This window comes from Cnephaeus nilssonii (assembly GCF_951640355.1).
Source record: "Cnephaeus nilssonii genome assembly, chromosome: 17".
In the NCBI taxonomy this organism is placed as follows: Eukaryota; Metazoa; Chordata; class Mammalia; order Chiroptera; family Vespertilionidae; genus Cnephaeus; species Cnephaeus nilssonii.
Genome location: NC_137088.1, coordinates 13,512,463 through 13,530,133, shown reverse-complemented (window position 1 = coordinate 13,530,133; position 17,671 = coordinate 13,512,463). Strand labels below are relative to the sequence as shown.

Sequence of the window (17,671 nt, the reverse complement as noted above, 5' to 3'; positions counted from 1 at the left end):
TTGGCTCCGCTCCAGGCTACAAAGTTTCAATCGTAGAAGGAAAATAAATTCCAGATACCAGGGCCTCCGCTTGGGTTGCCAGGGGGCGTGGCCGGCCTGCAAACCACCACAGGCCCCTCGCTCAGTCTGCCCCATGCCCCAAGGGAACCCCCACCTGATCCAGGACACCCTTCAGGGCAAACCAGCTGGCCCCCACCCCTGTACCAGGCCTCTATCCTATCTAATAAAAGAGTAATATGCAGATTGATCATCACTGCAACACACAATATAGCTTTCCCCATGTGGTCAAAGATCCTGCCCCCATGTGGACACAAGATGGCCAGCAGGAGAGGGCAGTTGGGAGGCACCCAGCCTGCACGGGAGGGCAGTTGAGAAGGACCAGGCCTGCAAGGGAGGGCAGTTGGAGGTGATCAACCCTGCAGGAGAGGGCAATTAGGGGTGACCAGGCTGGCAGAGGAGGGAAGTTGGGGGCAAACAGGCTGGCAGCTGAGTGGTTAGGGGGTGATCAGGCTGGCAGGCAGAAGCGGTTAGGGGCAATCAGGAAGGCAGGCAGGCAAGCAGTTGGGAGCCAGCAGTCTTGGATTGTGAGAGGGATGTCTGACTGCCCGTTTAGGGCCTAAACGGGCAGTCAGACATCCCTTGAGGGGTCCCATATTGGAGAGGGTACAGGCTGGGCTGAGGGACAACCCCCCTCCATGCACGAATTTCGTGCACCGGGCCTCTAGTCCTATATAATAAATTGACTGGACAGTGGAATGACCAGTCGGTGGGGGGTGGAGCTGGTGAGTGGGCAGTGCCAGGCCAGCCAAGGCGGGTGCCAGCGGGCAGAGGGAGGGGATGGCAATTGGGGCGGGGGGGGGGGTGCCGCTTGCCAGTCAGCGCCATTCCCCAATTGGCCTGCCGGTTGCATCCCGCAGAGGAAGGCTAGACTGTGGCCTAAGTCATCAGTCAGACATCCCCAGAGGGCTCCTGGACTACAAGAGGGCACAGACCGGGCTGAGGGGACACCCCCACCCACCCCCCTGAATGCACAAATTTTTGTGCACCGGGCCTCTAGTTGGATATATAAAGTAAATTTTTTTTAATAAGCTTATTCTTTAATGACTGACCTAATTTTATGTCAAAGTATATCTTTTAAGTATATAAAAAAGAAAATTCTTCCTTGAAGAGATGTGTTTGGGCTGAGACCAAAGAATAGAAAAAAACCAGCCATGCAAAATAGCTAAATGAAGAACTTTCCGGCTGAGAGAATAGATAGTGTAAGAGCCTGAAGCAGAAAAGAAGTCCCTTCTGTGTGTTCTCTCTATCCTATATAATAAAAGCCTAGGTGGTGTCGTGCGATGCATTTGTGCAACGTCGTCACAAGATGGCCGGTAGAGGTCAGTTGTGGGTGACCAGGCCTGCAGGGCAGGGCAGTTGGGTGCGACCAGGCCAGCAGTGGAGGGCAGTTAGGGACAACCAGGCTGGCAGGGGAGGGCAGTTGGGGGCAACCAGGCCAGCAGGGGAGCAGTTAGGGGGTGATCAGGCTGGCAGGCAAAAGCTGTTAGGGGCAATCGGACAGCACGCAGGCGAGTGGTTAGGAGCCAGCAGTCCCAGATTGTGAGAGGGATGTCCCAACTGCCGGTTTAGGACATCCCCCAAGGGGTCCCAGATTGGAGAGGGTGCAGGCCGGGCTGAGGGACACCCCTCTACCCCCAAGCATGAATTTCATCCGCCAGGCCTCTAGTATACCTACAAAAGGGGCTTTGATGGATTTCATTGTGACCATTACTTTCTGAACCTTTGTGAAAGAGTGCCAAATACTCAAGTAATACAGTTATGATCTATTCCTCATCTTTTGGTCAAAGCAAACTTGTATTGCATTTTCATGTTCTGTTTTGCTTTTTTTTTTTAATGCCTGCAAGGTTCTTATCCACTGTAAGGATTCAGTGAAATTCTAATTCTGATGTATTTAGTTTCTCTCTTCCTGATTTTTTCCTATTTAGTTAAGCGGTACATGAGAACTATTGCAATATATTACTCTGATTATGTTTTCCTAGTTTAAAGGGAGAGAGTTTTGCTCTGATGATAACATTTACTACCTTCTATTCGAATACTGAATGTTTTCCTATATGGTTAACATCCAATATGGTCACTTTTGCAGCTGGATTTTCGTACACCCCCAGGTTTTGATCGAACACGTAATGCTGAGATTGGAAACAAGGACATTAAATTCAAACATTTGGAGGAGGCCTTTACATCAGAACACTGGCTTGTAAGGATATATAAAGTGAAAGCACCTGATAACAGGGAAACACTGGACCACAAACCTCGAGTCACCAACATTTTCCCAAAACAGAAGTATTTGTCAAAGAAGGTAGGTGTCAAGTGAAATCATGGTTGTCTGAAAAATTGCTAATAAATTTCCATTTACCAAGTTTATAAAGACTATCACTTAAATACTAAGTAAATATCAAGCTAGCCAGTGAGGGCATTCCTTTCCAACTGAGTACTTCAGATATCCCAGCCAGCAGCTTTTACTGGATAGCATAGTGGTTAACAGTGAACCAAACAATTTTCCAGAGGCATTCTGGCTTTAGTTTACTAATGCCCATTAATAAGAATTAATTTGTAAAGTAAGTTGTGTTTGTGACATTACTTTCTGAACCTTTGTGAAAGAGTGCCAAATACTCAAGTAATACAGTTATGATCTATTCCTCATCTTTTGGTCAAAGCAAACTTGTATTGCATTTTCATGTTCTGTTTTTAGTATAATATTATTTACTAATTATTGAATAAAGAATAAGCTTAAGTTGGTTGAATCCAGAATAAAAAAATTATTTATCTTAAGATGATAATTATTAAATGTAATTGTCATTCTTGTTGGCAGGAATTACGATGATGAAACTATTACAGTCCTTTTGTATATTTAATAAGATACAAAGTATATTATTGGAGGTCATTATTGCTCACTTAAGCGAAAGAGATCTAATCTTTGCTACAAAAGACTACTTAATGAGTATTTATATAGGTTACCCTCTGTGAGAAATGGAAAATAATGAGCAGTCATGAAATATGAAGTTAAGCTACTACCCTTATAATACTAATTATTATTAGACCATTTTCAGTCTTAAGTCTTGAAAGGTGCTTGGGCTTACATTGCTCACAACAGTGAGCCATGCCAAAAGTCTTTATTTACTTAATTTTATTTATTACTTTTTATTGATTTCAGAGAGAAAAAAAGGGAGAGAGAGAGAGGGAGGGAGAGAGAGAGAAACATCAATGATGAGAGAGAATCATTGATTAGCTGCCTCCTGCACATCCCACATGGGATCGAGCCGCAACCCGGTCATGTGCCCTTGACAGGAATCAAAACCGGGACCCTTCAGTTCACTGGCCAATGCTCTATCTAGTGAGCCAAACCAGCAAGGGCCATTACAAAAATCTTTAATGTAGCGCTGGTACTACCCTTACTCTTGGGGGATACCTTCCAAGACCCCCCCCAGTGGATGCCTGAAACTGCTTATAGTACCTACCACAAACCCTGTATAAACTGTTTATTTTTTTTTACACTTACACTGTAGCAGTGATGGGCAACCTTTTGAGCTTGGTGTGTCAAACTTCGCCCAAAAACTGAGCATAACTCCGGTAGTGTGTCACTTTGAGGAAAAAACATTATTTCGCAAATGTTTCATCAGAAATGGCTACGCGTGTTAGTGCTGTCACGGTGTCATAGGTTTGCCATCACTGCACTAGAGGCTTGGTGCATGAAATTCGTGCACTCGGGCAGTGGTCCCTCAGCCCGGCCTGTGCCCTCTCACAGTTCAGGAGCCCTCAGGGGATGTCCGACTGCTGTGGAGGTGGGAGAGGCTCCCACCAACGCAGCTGCGCTCACCAGCTGTGAGCCCGCTTCTGGCTGAGCAGCGCTCCCCCTGTGGGAGAGCACTGACCACCGGGGGCAGCTCCAGCGTTGAGCGTCTGCCCTCTGGTGGTCAGTGTGCGTCATAGTGACCGATCGTTCTGCCGTTTGGTCAATTTGCATATTAGCCTTTTATTATATAGGATACCTCTTCATTTAAGGAAGTGCTTTTCAAGGTTTCTCTTTGGCACATCCAAATTACCAGCATCACTACTCTTGTGCTTCAGGACTATTATTAAGTCAAATGAGGGCTATTTGAATGCAAGCATTGTGATAATGTGACAGTTGATCTGTTATCTGGGATGGCTACTAAGTGACTAAAAAGTGAGGAATGTATATAGCATGGAGGCACTGGACAAAGGGATGATTCATGTACCTGGTGGGACCAAGTGGATAACATGAGATTTCATTACACTGCTCAGAATGACATAAAATTTGGAATTTTCCATTTAATATTTTCAGACCAAGAATAATTGAAACCATGGATGAGGGGGGAGTGATCTGTATTTTAAATCATTGAAGCAATTGTCCTTTATGTTTATTTAAAATATACTTCAAATATATTCAGAATGCAGATTATTTCAATTTGTACTATAAAAGTGTGATCTGTAAATAAAAACTTTTATTAGCTGCATGATATGTAAATGGAAACTTTTTAAATGAGTACTTCTAGGCCAGGTACAGATTACCAAATCTAGATTGATGTATTTAAATGTCACAGACAGCTGACACTATGTTAGTCCTATCAAATTTACTTACTAGTAGTCTTTACATCAAATGATAAATCAAATGATCTGGTTTCTCACAGGCCTGTGGTAAGAGAAACTGGTGAGTCACCTCAGGGCAGAAGTTAAAGTAAATGCTGCTAGTCTCAAGGCAGTTTTCTCCTATCCATCTAAGTCCAGTTAAGGCTTACTTTTTCGGAAAAACAATATCATTGAACTTGTCTGATGATAGTAAATTTTCTTAATCCAGACCTCTCTTGTCTTCTCATCATTCCCCCCAAATAAAGAAGTGAATAGATAAACCAAATTTATCTCTTTTTATAGTCTGTCTTGTATGCCCAAAATATATATTCTAGTAGCCAACAACATGGACTTTGAATTTCTAGTTTCCATGGCTTTCTATTATCTGTTTTGTACTAGCACTAGAGGAATGCTGGTTGGTTGGTTGGTGGTGGTTCTTCTCTCCACCCTGGTTAATTACTCTAGGGGTGGGGGGCGGGTGAGTACAGCAGTCATTCTGGTAATTTTCCTGCGCTGCAAAGCTGACATGGCTGAGGCACTAGTAACAGCGCTACAGAAAAGACTTTTTGGCATGGCTCACTGCCCACAGAGAAAAAATAACTTTGAGGGCTCAGCCCAGTTTTACATACTTTGCATAGACCTGGGCCATTTACATGATCTAGCAGAAGAGGTTTCATGCTAGAAATCTGTAGGTAATGATGATAAAGAAACTAGCTTCTTGGTTTGAATTTTAAAAATTGTGCCCTCTGAAATTTTTTACTTTTTGCCTTAAGTTAATAATAAAATAACATATATTATGAACAAGCTAGCAGCAACAAATTTTTGTAACCTTAATAAGGATTGCATTTTGCCTTGTTCTTTTCTCTGTTAGAAAAAATTATAAATTGTTTTAAACTGAACATCATAAGTAAATGTACACAATATAGGATATACCCTAGGTTTCTGAAATCTCTCCAAGAGTTGTATTTAAATGTGAAAATTGAATAGAGGGGTCAGTCTCTTGAGTCTTCAGTCTCTGCTAACCCAGTGCTTTTGATGGTACATTAAATTACTTCGTCCAAAAAATATTTGCTTTTATCAATATCTGTGGATACGTCAGATTGGCAAACACTATCTGATTTATCTTGTAGGATTCTAACTTCACAAACATTTTTGCAGTAATCTCTGCCAGCACATTTGTAGTAATTTTTTAGAAGTATTAAGAAAATATTGTTATTTTTAAGAGATCTATGAAACTCAAGGAATGTTATGGGGTGTTTTTTTCCTCGTGTTTGGTTTCTGTTTTGTTTTTCATTTTTAAGTGCTATTTTTCTACCTAAATTGTAGAATGTGTCAAGTAATTTTATTTCCTTTTATTTTTATAGATGGGTACAAAGTTACTTAATTTGTATTTCTGACACAGAGCTCATTTTTGGAGGCTATACCAGGAGCAGCATTAACATTTTCTGATACCTTAATTTAGTATTTCTATCATGCCTGGAAATGTAATTATTACAGCTAAGCATTTATAGTAGAGAGGAGAGGTGGGGTTCATTCACCTGATAATGAGGAGTATGTGATATGCATTAGAGGAATGCTCTAGTACTGCTTTTCTCTTAAAGCTAGGGACCTAGTCCAGTTTATCTTGGATCTTTCAGCATACTTGGCATAGACAGTGGTATTCACTGTTGAAGAGCTAAGGGCTTATTAAGAGACTCTTCCTCACATTGCAGTAAACCATGTGTGTATATTTTTTAATCTGTAGGAAACCTGCACTAACACCATGTGTTCTGTTTTCTTTTTAGACTACGAAAAGGAAGCGTGGCTACATTAAAAATAAGCTTGTTTTTAAGAAAGGCAAGAAAATATCTAAGAAGACTGTTTAATAAATAACTATTCTGGTTCCTAACTTGAAGCAGTTGTCCTTGTGAGAACCAGTCTTTGCCTTTAGCTCATGTCATGTTTCACAGCAACAGAGGGTACAGAACCATCACTGATCCAGGTTAATGTTCAAAATTTCCTGGCAATGCCTGACTTAAAAAATAAAATTGGCTTATTGAGAACAGCTGTTTTCGACTTATAATGTGAAGCAAGACAGAGCACTGCTGTAAATGTCTAACAGCAGATTTTTTTTTATTGGTACATATTATCCTTCAAATCTGAGAATTTGGACTAACTGCACCAAAGAACCCTCTAATTTGGTCCCTGGCACATGCATACTTATTAATGTTTTTATTCTTTTACAAGACCTGCATTTTATTTGAACTACCCAAATAGCAATATATAAATTACGAATGATAAAATGTGATACAAGCTCCTTGAACCACACTAGTAAACTAGTACAGGTCTGAGAAAGAGGTATTAGAAACGTAATTATACTTCTTTGAATTATATTTATTTTCGTGTTTCTGCAGTGCAAAGAATGTTTCATCAAATGCACATTTTCTGTTGCTTACTGTTTGCTCTAAGAAGAAGCTGCTGTTTCAAAGATGAACCTCCGAGTAACTAATTGATTCAAATAGGTGTTTTTTTTATGTTGGCACATTATTGCTGCTGTTAGCAGTTGTTTTCACCAGGTACTTACAGAGCAGATCTCATACATTGTTCATTCAAGGGCTAAATTTATATCCTTTGGAAATCATGGCAACTGAACAGAATGTTGCTTACCAGGATGGGGTTTATGGGGTTTGTATCTCAGCACTGAGGTTTAGCACTATGTTTACATGTAAAAGATTAAGGAAAAAACCATAACGTGGACAAAGTTCATTATCTGTGACTTCAAAATGACAAAGGATTTGTAAACTTTGCCTGTACTTCTCTCATTTTATATAAGTTTCATTTATCACAATGATTTTGTCCTCTTCTCCATATTGTTTTAATCCCTTAAGCATTTGATGAAACACTCTTTAATGCTATTGGAATTTTCTTACTTAAAAGATGTGACAGTTGTCAAAAATGCACTAAAATATAAATGGAGATTGAACATGTTCTCTTTCCAGCTTATAGGCAACTTTATATAGACTTGAACATTTTCTCCAGTTGTTTAGTAAACATGAAAGAGAAAGGGTTTTTCCTGCCACAGGATATAACTTTTTTTATATAAACAAGCATAACTTACACCACTGCTTTTGGTGGAAAAGTGCAGAATAGTATGTACCTTTTATGAAGAAAAGTGTAATTTACAATATTCAGTGAGAATGTTACTGCTGATTTTCTTTTCCAAAGTGTAGAATATTCTTTGATTTATAGGATTCATTTTTGACCCAGATGATGGTTCTTTTACAGATGGCTGAACATTTTCACAAATAAAGTGTAACTAAATCTGGATTTCTGATACTTTGTCATTTGGGGGATTTTAATTTGTTGCTTTAAAATTCAATGCAGAGAAGTTGTTGACTGTAGGGAAAATAAAGTTAATTCAAATTTTGTGTTAAGTGTCTTGTCTTTTACAAATCTGTTTTTTAAAAGGAGTTAAGAGCACTGAACACACACTTCCTTCCTTGTTCACTTATAAAGGTTTTATTTAGAGAATATGTATAGAAAAGTGCTAGATTCGTTCAACTTTGCCCTACCATTTTATTTTGCCTTCTTTTTGCCTCAGAATGAAAGTCTCTTTATAGGTTAGTGAGGGGGAAAACATCTAAGGACTTTTAACAAAAACCCTGTTTCATAAAGTTGTGATATTTAATTTGTCAAGTCTTCACTGTAAAATTTTCTCTTTAAGAGCAGGAATGATCTCTCACCTTTCTTAGTTTTAGGGAACACCACTTTGGTCCAATAGATTGCTTCAATAAAACAGCATTTGTGATTTTATTATATCAGAAAAACAAAATTATAGTAGTTTAAACACATTGGAATATAGGATAATTGGCTCAGACTATTTCTTTTTTTTTTTAAATATATGTTTTATTGATTTTTTACAGAGAGGAAGGGTGAGGGATAGAGAGTTAGAAACATCGATGAGAGAGAAACACCGATCAGCTGCCTCCTGCACACCCCCCACTGGGGACGTGCCCGCAACCAAGGTACATGCCCCTGACCGGAATCGAACCTGGGATCCTTCAGTCCGCAGGCCGACACTATCCACTGAGCCAAACCGGTTTTGGCTCAGAATATTCTTTAGCTCTCCAAATTCATTTCATGTATGATTACACCGAACATTACAGAGGGGTGTATTAAATATCAAGATCTCCAAGGTTTAGACTATACAATAGCTTTTATTTTTGTTCCACATCTTGGAATTGAACAAAGCTGAGTTCTTCGTAGTATAAATTATAGGCAGTGAGGCAGCAAGTCCAAAGATAAAGTGCAGTTTTGAAACTTAACATTATTACCTACTTGAGTTTGCATTTGTAGTTTTACTTCGAGTCCCTAGGCCATGGCTCTTTAGCTATGGAACAAGGCCAGCACCTTTCCATAGCTAAAGAGCTATAATAGCATGAAGTCTGCAGCTACTGTGCCTTAAAAAATTTTTTTTAATTTTTTTAATTTTTAGTATGTAACCAAACTTACAATCTTAACCATTTTTAAATGTATAGTTTGGTAGTATTGAGTACATTTACATTGTTGTGTGGCCAATCTCCAGAATTTTCTTGCAGTCGCTGTTTCTTGAATGGTGGGTTTTGTCAGACATCTGCCTTGATGTTCATAACATTCCATTGAGGTAGGTGGAGTAATGGATAAACGTAGAACTTAACAGCACTGTATAATTGAGATGTAGGAAATTGAGACTGACAAACCAGTAAGGAAATGTCATGATGTCTACTATTTTAAATTAAACCACCTTTAAATTGTGAAGTGTGACAGAGAACACAAAAATGTGTACACAAATGAAGCAACTCTGTAACCACAGCCCTAGTCTGGAGGACAGAATGGTGCCAGCACTCCAGAAGCCCCTCACAGTCATTGGCCTGTCCTACTTCCTCCTCCAAGGCTCAGCTGTCCTTGCTTTTAAGGTAATTACTTTGATTTCTGGTTTTAATGCTTAATATATCTCTCTAAACATATTGTTTAATTGCACCTATTCTTTCAATAATATAAATGCCATCAAAGTATTTTTTTAATCTTCAGTTTTTGTGAAACTCATCCAGAATATTGCATGCAACTGTAAGTTTATTTTCACTGATAGAAAGTATTTCCTTACATGTTGTCTGTCTCCTCCTCCCCTCCCCCCATCCCACTCTACCATTGATGTATATTTGCATTGTTTTCAGTTTGAGGATATTACAAATAATGCGCAGTTGAGGTAGGTGGAGTAATGGATAAATGTAGAAATAAATATTCTTTTACACCTCTCGGATTTTCTATGCATACATTTTTGTGAGTTTTTACCTAATAAAGTAGAATCGCTAATTAGAACATGAAGGTTTTTGTTCATCACATCCTAACCAGTTCTTGTCAATCTTTAATTTTGCTTCTGTTCAGTTGAGCAGTGTTTTTTAATTAATTTTCCTTTTCTGTTACCAATGGGGTTGGCCTTTTGAAATCCTCGTTTATAAGGTTTTAGTTCTAATCCATTTTTCTGTTGATTTTTTTTATATCAGTACAAGTTGTTTCTTACAATATGCCTAGGAATTTGTTACTTGAATGTCTTATTCAATCTTTTGTGTGCCAACAGATTTCTATCCCCCATTTAAAAACTTTTCCTAAGCTGAGGTGTGAAGATAGTCTCTTGTATTCTTTTCCAGAAGATTTATTATTTTTATCTTTTATACTTAGCTTAGAAATTCATTTGTTGAGTGCAGTGTGAATTTTTTGTTTAGGGTTTTATTTGGTTTGCATGTGTATGCCTAATTGTCCATGCATCATTTATTGAAAAGACCATCCTTTTCCTACAGCTGTGCAGTACTCCGGCAGTAAACCAGGTATCAATGTGAGTGTATTCTTGACTCTATTGTATTCCATAGTGTTTACTGAGTTAACATAACTTGAAGATATAATTAAGATACGGAAAAGCAAGTCCCTCTCCCCTCCCACTATGTTCTTTAAAGTCTTGGTTGTTTATGGCCCTTGGTTCTAAAACTTATATGAAAAAAAACAAACACGAAGTTGTCAGTAACAAGAAAAAGCTTTTCGGAAAATTAGCACTTTTAAAATATTGAGTCTTATGAACATGGCATATTCTTTGATTTATAGAGGTCTAGATCATCTTTAATTTCTGTTTTATAGTTGTTAAACGGGTCATGCACACTTTCATAAATTGTATTACAGGTATAACTTTTGATAAGTGCTGCCTTATAAAATTTTATTTTCCAGTTGTTAGTATATAGAAAGGTTAGTTTTATATGTTGAGATTGTACTCAATAATTTTTTAATTCATTCTAATAATATATTCAGATTATTTTTATTAAATGATGCCATCCTAATTGGGGAATAATTGCAGTTTAATTTCTAATGGTTATATGTTTAATTTTCTTGCTTTTGCTGCACTGGTTAGGACATCCAGTATAGTACTAAATAGAAAAGGTAACATCCTTGTTTTCTTCTCTCACATGGGAAATTTTTGGTATTTCACCTTTAAGTGTGTTTTAATGTATGTTTTTCTGTGGCTATCTTTGATTAGATTGAGAACATATTTTTCACAGTTGGCTAATGAGTTTTTATCATTAAAGAGCTTTATCAAGTGATTTTTAAAATTTATTTAGATGATTTTGGTTTTTCTCCTTTATTCTGTTAACATAGTGAATTAGAGACTTTTTGTTCACAGTATTAACTAAATTTGCATTCCTGGACTAATGATCAGTGCTTGATAGAATTTGATAGAGACACAGATTGTTTTTTTTCTTATGTCAGTTTTGGTAAGTGATTTTTTAAGGAATTTGTCCATTTCATCTAAATTTTCAAATAGATTAATGTGAAATTATTGCTAATATCACTTTATGATTATTTTAATGTCTGGATATTTTATAGTTGATGTCCCTTCATTCCTGAAATTGGTTTTCTATTTTTCTTCTTGCATCCCTGTTTTTGTCTCTTCTCATTACGTTGCTCCTCATTTTCCTTCACAGTTTTTATCAATTTTGTTAGTTTTCTTTCAAAATACAGCTTATGGTTAGTTGACATTTTCTATAGTATGTGTTTTATCAATTTGTGTTAATTTCCTTAAAGGAGAAGTGTTCTTTTTAACTTAAGTGTGTTTATTCTTTCCTAATATCTGAATTTAAAGTTATACATTCACTACAAGATTTAAGAGTTATACATTCACTACAAGATTTAAGTTCTAACAAATTTTGTTGTAAACTGTCATTTAGTTAATGCATATTTTAATTTCATTGTACTTCCTTATTTGAACCATGAGTTTATGTTTCTTGATTTTCAAATATGGTGGTTTTCTAGTTATTCCTTTATTATCAATGTCTACCTTAAATACATTGTATTTAGATACTGATTTTAATCCTTTGAAAATGGTTAAAATTTGTTGTGATCCTCTGTGTGTCTACATTCGTGAAGCTTATTCTGTTATTTACTAAAAAGGATGTATTGTAATTATATATAGATTTGCCTATTCTTTCTTGAACTCTCAATTTTATATGTTTTGAACCCATATCAGGTATATGTACATTTGAACTTTTGGGGGAAAATATCAGACTTTATTTTCAGTAATGCTTTTTGTTAAAGCCTGTGTTCTCTGATTAGTAATAGTGTTATATAGTGTGATCACTTTTTCATCCTTTTAAGGTGTCCTACTTTGGCTTTGTTGAGTTTTTAACTTGTAGCTCATTGGTTTTCATTTGAGATTTTTTAAAAATTCTCCGCCATCTCTTTAAATATTGCTTCTGCCCCAGTGTCTCTTTAAATATTGCTTCTGCCCCAGTGTCTCTTTGCTCTACTCTAAGATCTGATTAAGCATAATTAGACCTTTGTGGGCTGTATCCTTCTCCATTCTGTATATTCTACTGACTCACCCAGTATCGCTAATCTGATATTAAACTCATCCATTGAGTTTGTTACTGAATACATTTTTGTCTTTTCCCTCCTCAACTTTTCTTTTTATGGTTTATAGGAATATAAAAAATAGAGACCTATGTCAGTGGGAGACTTACCATTTCATATCCTTGGTCTATATGGGAATGATTTTTAGGCCTTTAATATATTAATTGAAATGAGTTTTATTCCTCACCCGAGGATATGTTTATTGATTTTGAGAGAAACATTGATTAGTTGCCTGTTGTACGTGCTCCGACAGGATTGAACCTGCTGCCTAGGTATGTGCCCTCACTAGGAATTAACCCCACAACCTTTTGGTGTAAGGGAGGACGCTCCAACCAACTGAGACACCTGGCTAGGGTGAGTTTTATTATTTTATTTAAAATATTTATTGAAAAGACATACTTCTCCCATTTAATTGGCACCACTATAGAAAACAAACTGTGTTGATCTACTTCTGAAGTCTCTATTCCATTCATTTGGGTGTCCTCACACCAGTACCACATTCTCTTGAAGTCAGGTAATGTAGTTCCACAACTTTGTTCAGTGGCCTTTTAATATTTACCCTGGGAATATAGGATGTATGGTCACCTAACTTACAACTGACATAGGATTAATCCAGAATATGTAAAGTCTTAGAGGAAAAAAAAAAGATGAAAAGGAACATACCTACCAGAGTAGCTAAAATGTTTAAGTGTTAGTAAGGATTGTAAAAACAAATTCATACATTGCCAGCAGGAACTCAAACTAGAAATCACCCTGGAAAACTTCAGCAATAGCTGATGCAGTTGTAGATACACATCCCCATATCTCAGCAATTCTTCTATGTTTGTTAAAGTTACTGGTGCTCTAGTGTGGTCTGAAGTCAGCCACCAGATGTGTTGGTTCTGGAGGGACTCCAGTGCAGGCCAAGTCACCCACAGTTTGTGTGAGGCATGGACCACTTGGGATCTACAAAACAATGTGTGGTTCGTTGCTGCTTGTGCTGGTTTTGGGGACTCTTGAAGCTAACCATAGTTCCAGGCCAACACGTCATTTCTTGTTGTTTCAGTGCTAGTTGAGATTGGTTGTCACTTGTGCTTGGCTTGGGACTGCTTAGCAAGAGGTACAGAACATGCAAGGCCAGCTGCGCTTGTCTGGGGTTGGTAGATCTTTGAGAGATTTTAGGAAAGTCCACAAGCATGAACCTAGGCAGGTTGCTTATGTGGATGGAAAAGTGGCTTGGACCAGGTGCGCAAGTTGATAGGGCCTCAGGGAATTACCAGAGTGAGGTGTACAGTGTTAGCCAGGTTAATGGAGAGCAGAGATTTGGTGCCTTTCTGTGACTGCTGGTTGAATGGGGGAAGGGTTCAACAAAAGAACAGTGGTACCTGCCAGCATTTCCAACCCTCACACTGTAGCTAGCCAACTCGGTGCTTTTCTGTATGTCCTTGGTGCTGATATAGGTGCTGCCCCCAGTGCTTAGTGAGCAAGCAAGTCTGTTTTCGGGCCCCTCGATTGGGACTCTAGCAGCACTGTCTCACTTGGATACAATCGCCACCGGTTTTCACAGCTAGATGTTATGGAGACTCCTCTTCCCAGCACTGACGCCCCAGGTTGGGGAGCCACGTGTGGTGCTGGGAGCCCTCGCTCCTCGGGGATGACCTCCACAGCTCAGATATCCCTCCCGATTCTTATTTGAGTTGGATTTTGGTTACGTGAAATAAGGAAAATCATTACAGTGATTTGATTTTTCCACTGTGTTTTTGTTATATTTATAAGGGATCTGGAAAACAGTGGTCTATAGCAACTGAACAAATGCCCACTGAAGAAAAAGTCATAATAGGAAATTTCATGGTGTAAAGTATATTCATTTTTGCCCCACTCCCTCCACAGTGTAGCATGGTTGGGAGAAAGCAGCCACCTATCTCCTAGTGACCTCTCTAAAATAAGGGAGCAGAGCACTTACTTGCAACATTCTAATGTGTCTAGGGCTGCCTGAAGACCTGGTCCCTGTTTCACTTAACTTGGCTCAGATCTCAGGCTTGCAAAAACTGCAGAGAGACTATGGACCTGGAGATGCTTTAGCAAGAAATGGGGGTAGAGAAACGAGAATATCTAAGATCCTGAGAAGTCAGAGGAAAATCTGGAAAAATAAAGACATTTAAAGACAGCCATTAACACCATTTTGTTCTACTTTGGTGATTACCTGAGACCCCAACTTACTTACGTGGCCTGAGCCTTTTCCCAGAGTAAAGCTCCCAAAACACCCAGTGGCCAGCTGCACTTGTCTGGAGTTGGTAGATCTTTGAGAGATTTTAGGAAAGTCCACAGAGCACCACCAACCAACTCTACAAATGACACACCTGAAGGGTGAACTCATCCCCATTAAAGCTCCTGCTGCATGGGATGGGATCAGCCCTTACACAACAGCTCACATGCTGTAGCCAGGGCCGGTCCTCATAGCCAGTGCGCCTGAGGATTAACCTCACCCACTGACATGCCAACAGCAAACAAGAGACACCTGTCTTAGGTGATAGGTAGATTGTGCCTCACAGGACACCTTCTACATAAGACCACTCTGCCGAGACTGGGAAAGGTAGCAGATCTACTTAATATATAGAATCAAGCACAGAGTCAGCCAAAATGAAGACATGAACATGTCCCAAATGAAAGAACAGGACGAAACTCCAGAAAAGGAAACTAAATAAAATGGAGACAAGCAAAGTACGGGTTATAAGGATGCTCAATGAACTTCAGGGAAGAATAGATGAACTCACTGAGAACCTCAACAAAGAGAAACCATGACAAAGGACCTGTGGGAAATGAAGACTACAGCAGAGGATTAAATCAGCAATGCAGAAGACATGGTGGTAGAAAACAAATCAGAACAGCAAAAGAATTTAAGTGATGAGAGTTTAGGGACCTCTGGTACATCATTGAGCATACCAACATTTGTATCATAGTGCTGCCAAAAGGAGAAGAAAGGAATTGAAAACCTATTTGAAGAAATGATGGAAAACATCCCTAACCTGGTGAATGAAATAGACATACAAGTCCAGGAAGCACACAGTTCCAAGGAAAATGAACCCAAAGAGGTGCACACCAAGACCCATCATAATTGAAGTACCAAAGGTTACAGGCAAAGAAATCCTTGCATAAATGGTCTAATAATATTTGATACAGGTGTTCAATGGGGAAATGAAAGTTTTTCTTCAGCAAATAAATGGTCCTAGGAAATCAGAATAACCATGTGTAAAGTTGGACTCTTACCTAACACAGTTTAGAAAAGTTAACTTAATGGATCAGAAACCTAAACATAAGAGCTAAAACTTGGAAGAAAACATAGGGGAGAAGCTCCATAGAATTAGATTTCTTGGCTATCACAACAGAAGCACAAGCTACAAAAGAAAAAATAGAGAAATTGGACTTGATCAATATAAAGGACTCTTACAACTCAACACATAAAACAACCCAATTTGAAAATGAGCAAAGAAGTTGAATAGACAATTCACCTAAGGATATACAAATGGCCAATAAATACATGAGATGCTCACCATAACTAATCATTAGGGAAATGCAAACCAAAACCACAATTAAGATAGTGCTCTACACCCATTGAGAAGATTTATTATAAACAAAAAAAGCAGAAAATAAATGGGGGAAATGTAGAGAAATTCAAACTGTGTGCATTGCTGGTGGGATTGCAAAATAGTGTAGTTACTGTGGAAAACAGTATGTTGAGTCCTTGAAAAATTACACATGGAATTTTCATATGTTACAGCACTTCCACATCTGGGTATACACTGAGTGGCCAGATTATTATGATCTCTGAACGCATAATAATCTGGCCACTCTGTGTGTGTGTGTGTGTGTATATTAGAGGCCCAGTGCATGAATTCGTGCATGGGTGGGGTCCTGCCAGCTTGGCCAGGGGGAGGGGACATGGGCAGTTGGCCGGCCTGCCTGCTGGTTGAACTCCTGTTGAGGAGACAATTTGCATATTAGCCTTTTATTATATAGGATATACACTGAGTGGCCAGATTATTATGCGTTCAGAGATCCTCATAATCTGGCCACTCAGTGTATATCCTTAAAAGAACTGAAACAGGGACTCAGAGATACTTGTACTCCCATACAGCAGCATTCACAATAACCAAAAGCTGGAAACAACCCAAATGTTCATGATGGGTAAATAAAATGTGATGTATATACATACAATGGTATATTTTTCAGCATTAAAAAACTAGGGAAATTTACCTTGAACACATTATGCTAAGTGAAATAAGCCAGACACAAAAAGACTAATATTCCACTTATATGAGGTATTTAGTCAGATTCATAAAAGCAACTCAGTAGAATGGGGTGGAATGGGAGGTATTGTCTAATGGGTACAGAGCTTCAGTTGGGCAGCTAGAACTCAGCAAAAAATAAAATTAACAAGTAGATCAACACAAAATGTTAGCTCAAATAAGCAAATGATTTCATTTGTACAAAGTCCAAAAACAGGCAAAACCAAGCATCCTTTTTAGAAATACCAACATAGTGTATATGTGGGGGCAGGGGACAAGAGGATGATTACTCCAGGAATCAGGATAGTGGTGGTGGTGGTACCTGGTGTCAAAGAGGTGGATACATTTCACAATTTTGTAAAAGGCAATGAGCCCATCACCACCCCAAAAAAAGTGAGCCTTCTCCGTATTTTACTTACCAGATAGTTTATACTTTGAAATAAGGCTGGAGAATCTAAAAACACCACAGTAATTACTTTTGAGAAAAAAAATCCTCAATGAGAAGACTAAAAATTGCATCTATTCTGCTTTTCCTCTCAGAAATAAAATAGTTCCAAAACTTTATTCTCCCAGGTATTTTAAGACTGTACACCTATACATGCCTACATCACTACTTTGCCTGGTAGTAACTTCTCACTAAATAAAACATTAACTAGATATGAGTTAAATGTTCTTACAAACTGGTCATAGAATAACCATAAATGCTCATCTGGTAGATTTTTTGTTGTGTTTGAAATAGTTTTGATGTAAATATGAATGCTGTTCACATCAAATTAACAATACAATTAGAGCTCATTAAGAGCCATCAATTCCAACAACTTTTGAATCCCTAAAAGTAAAACAGACACACA

General features: G+C 38.3%; 1 protein-coding gene across 1 annotated transcript in view; it reads left to right on the top strand.

The window, feature by feature from the left end:
* Positions 1–8,052, top strand: part of STT3B (STT3 oligosaccharyltransferase complex catalytic subunit B) — a 74,784-nt gene extending 66,732 nt beyond the window's left edge. The window contains exons 15-16 of the mRNA XM_079794791.1: positions 2,144–2,356; positions 6,429–8,052. Coding sequence (XP_079650917.1) covers positions 2,144–2,356; positions 6,429–6,509 — 294 coding nt within the window. The 3' untranslated portion in view covers positions 6,510–8,052. The remainder of the gene's footprint in view (positions 1–2,143; positions 2,357–6,428) is intronic.
* Positions 8,053–17,671: the final 9,619 nt, after the last annotated feature.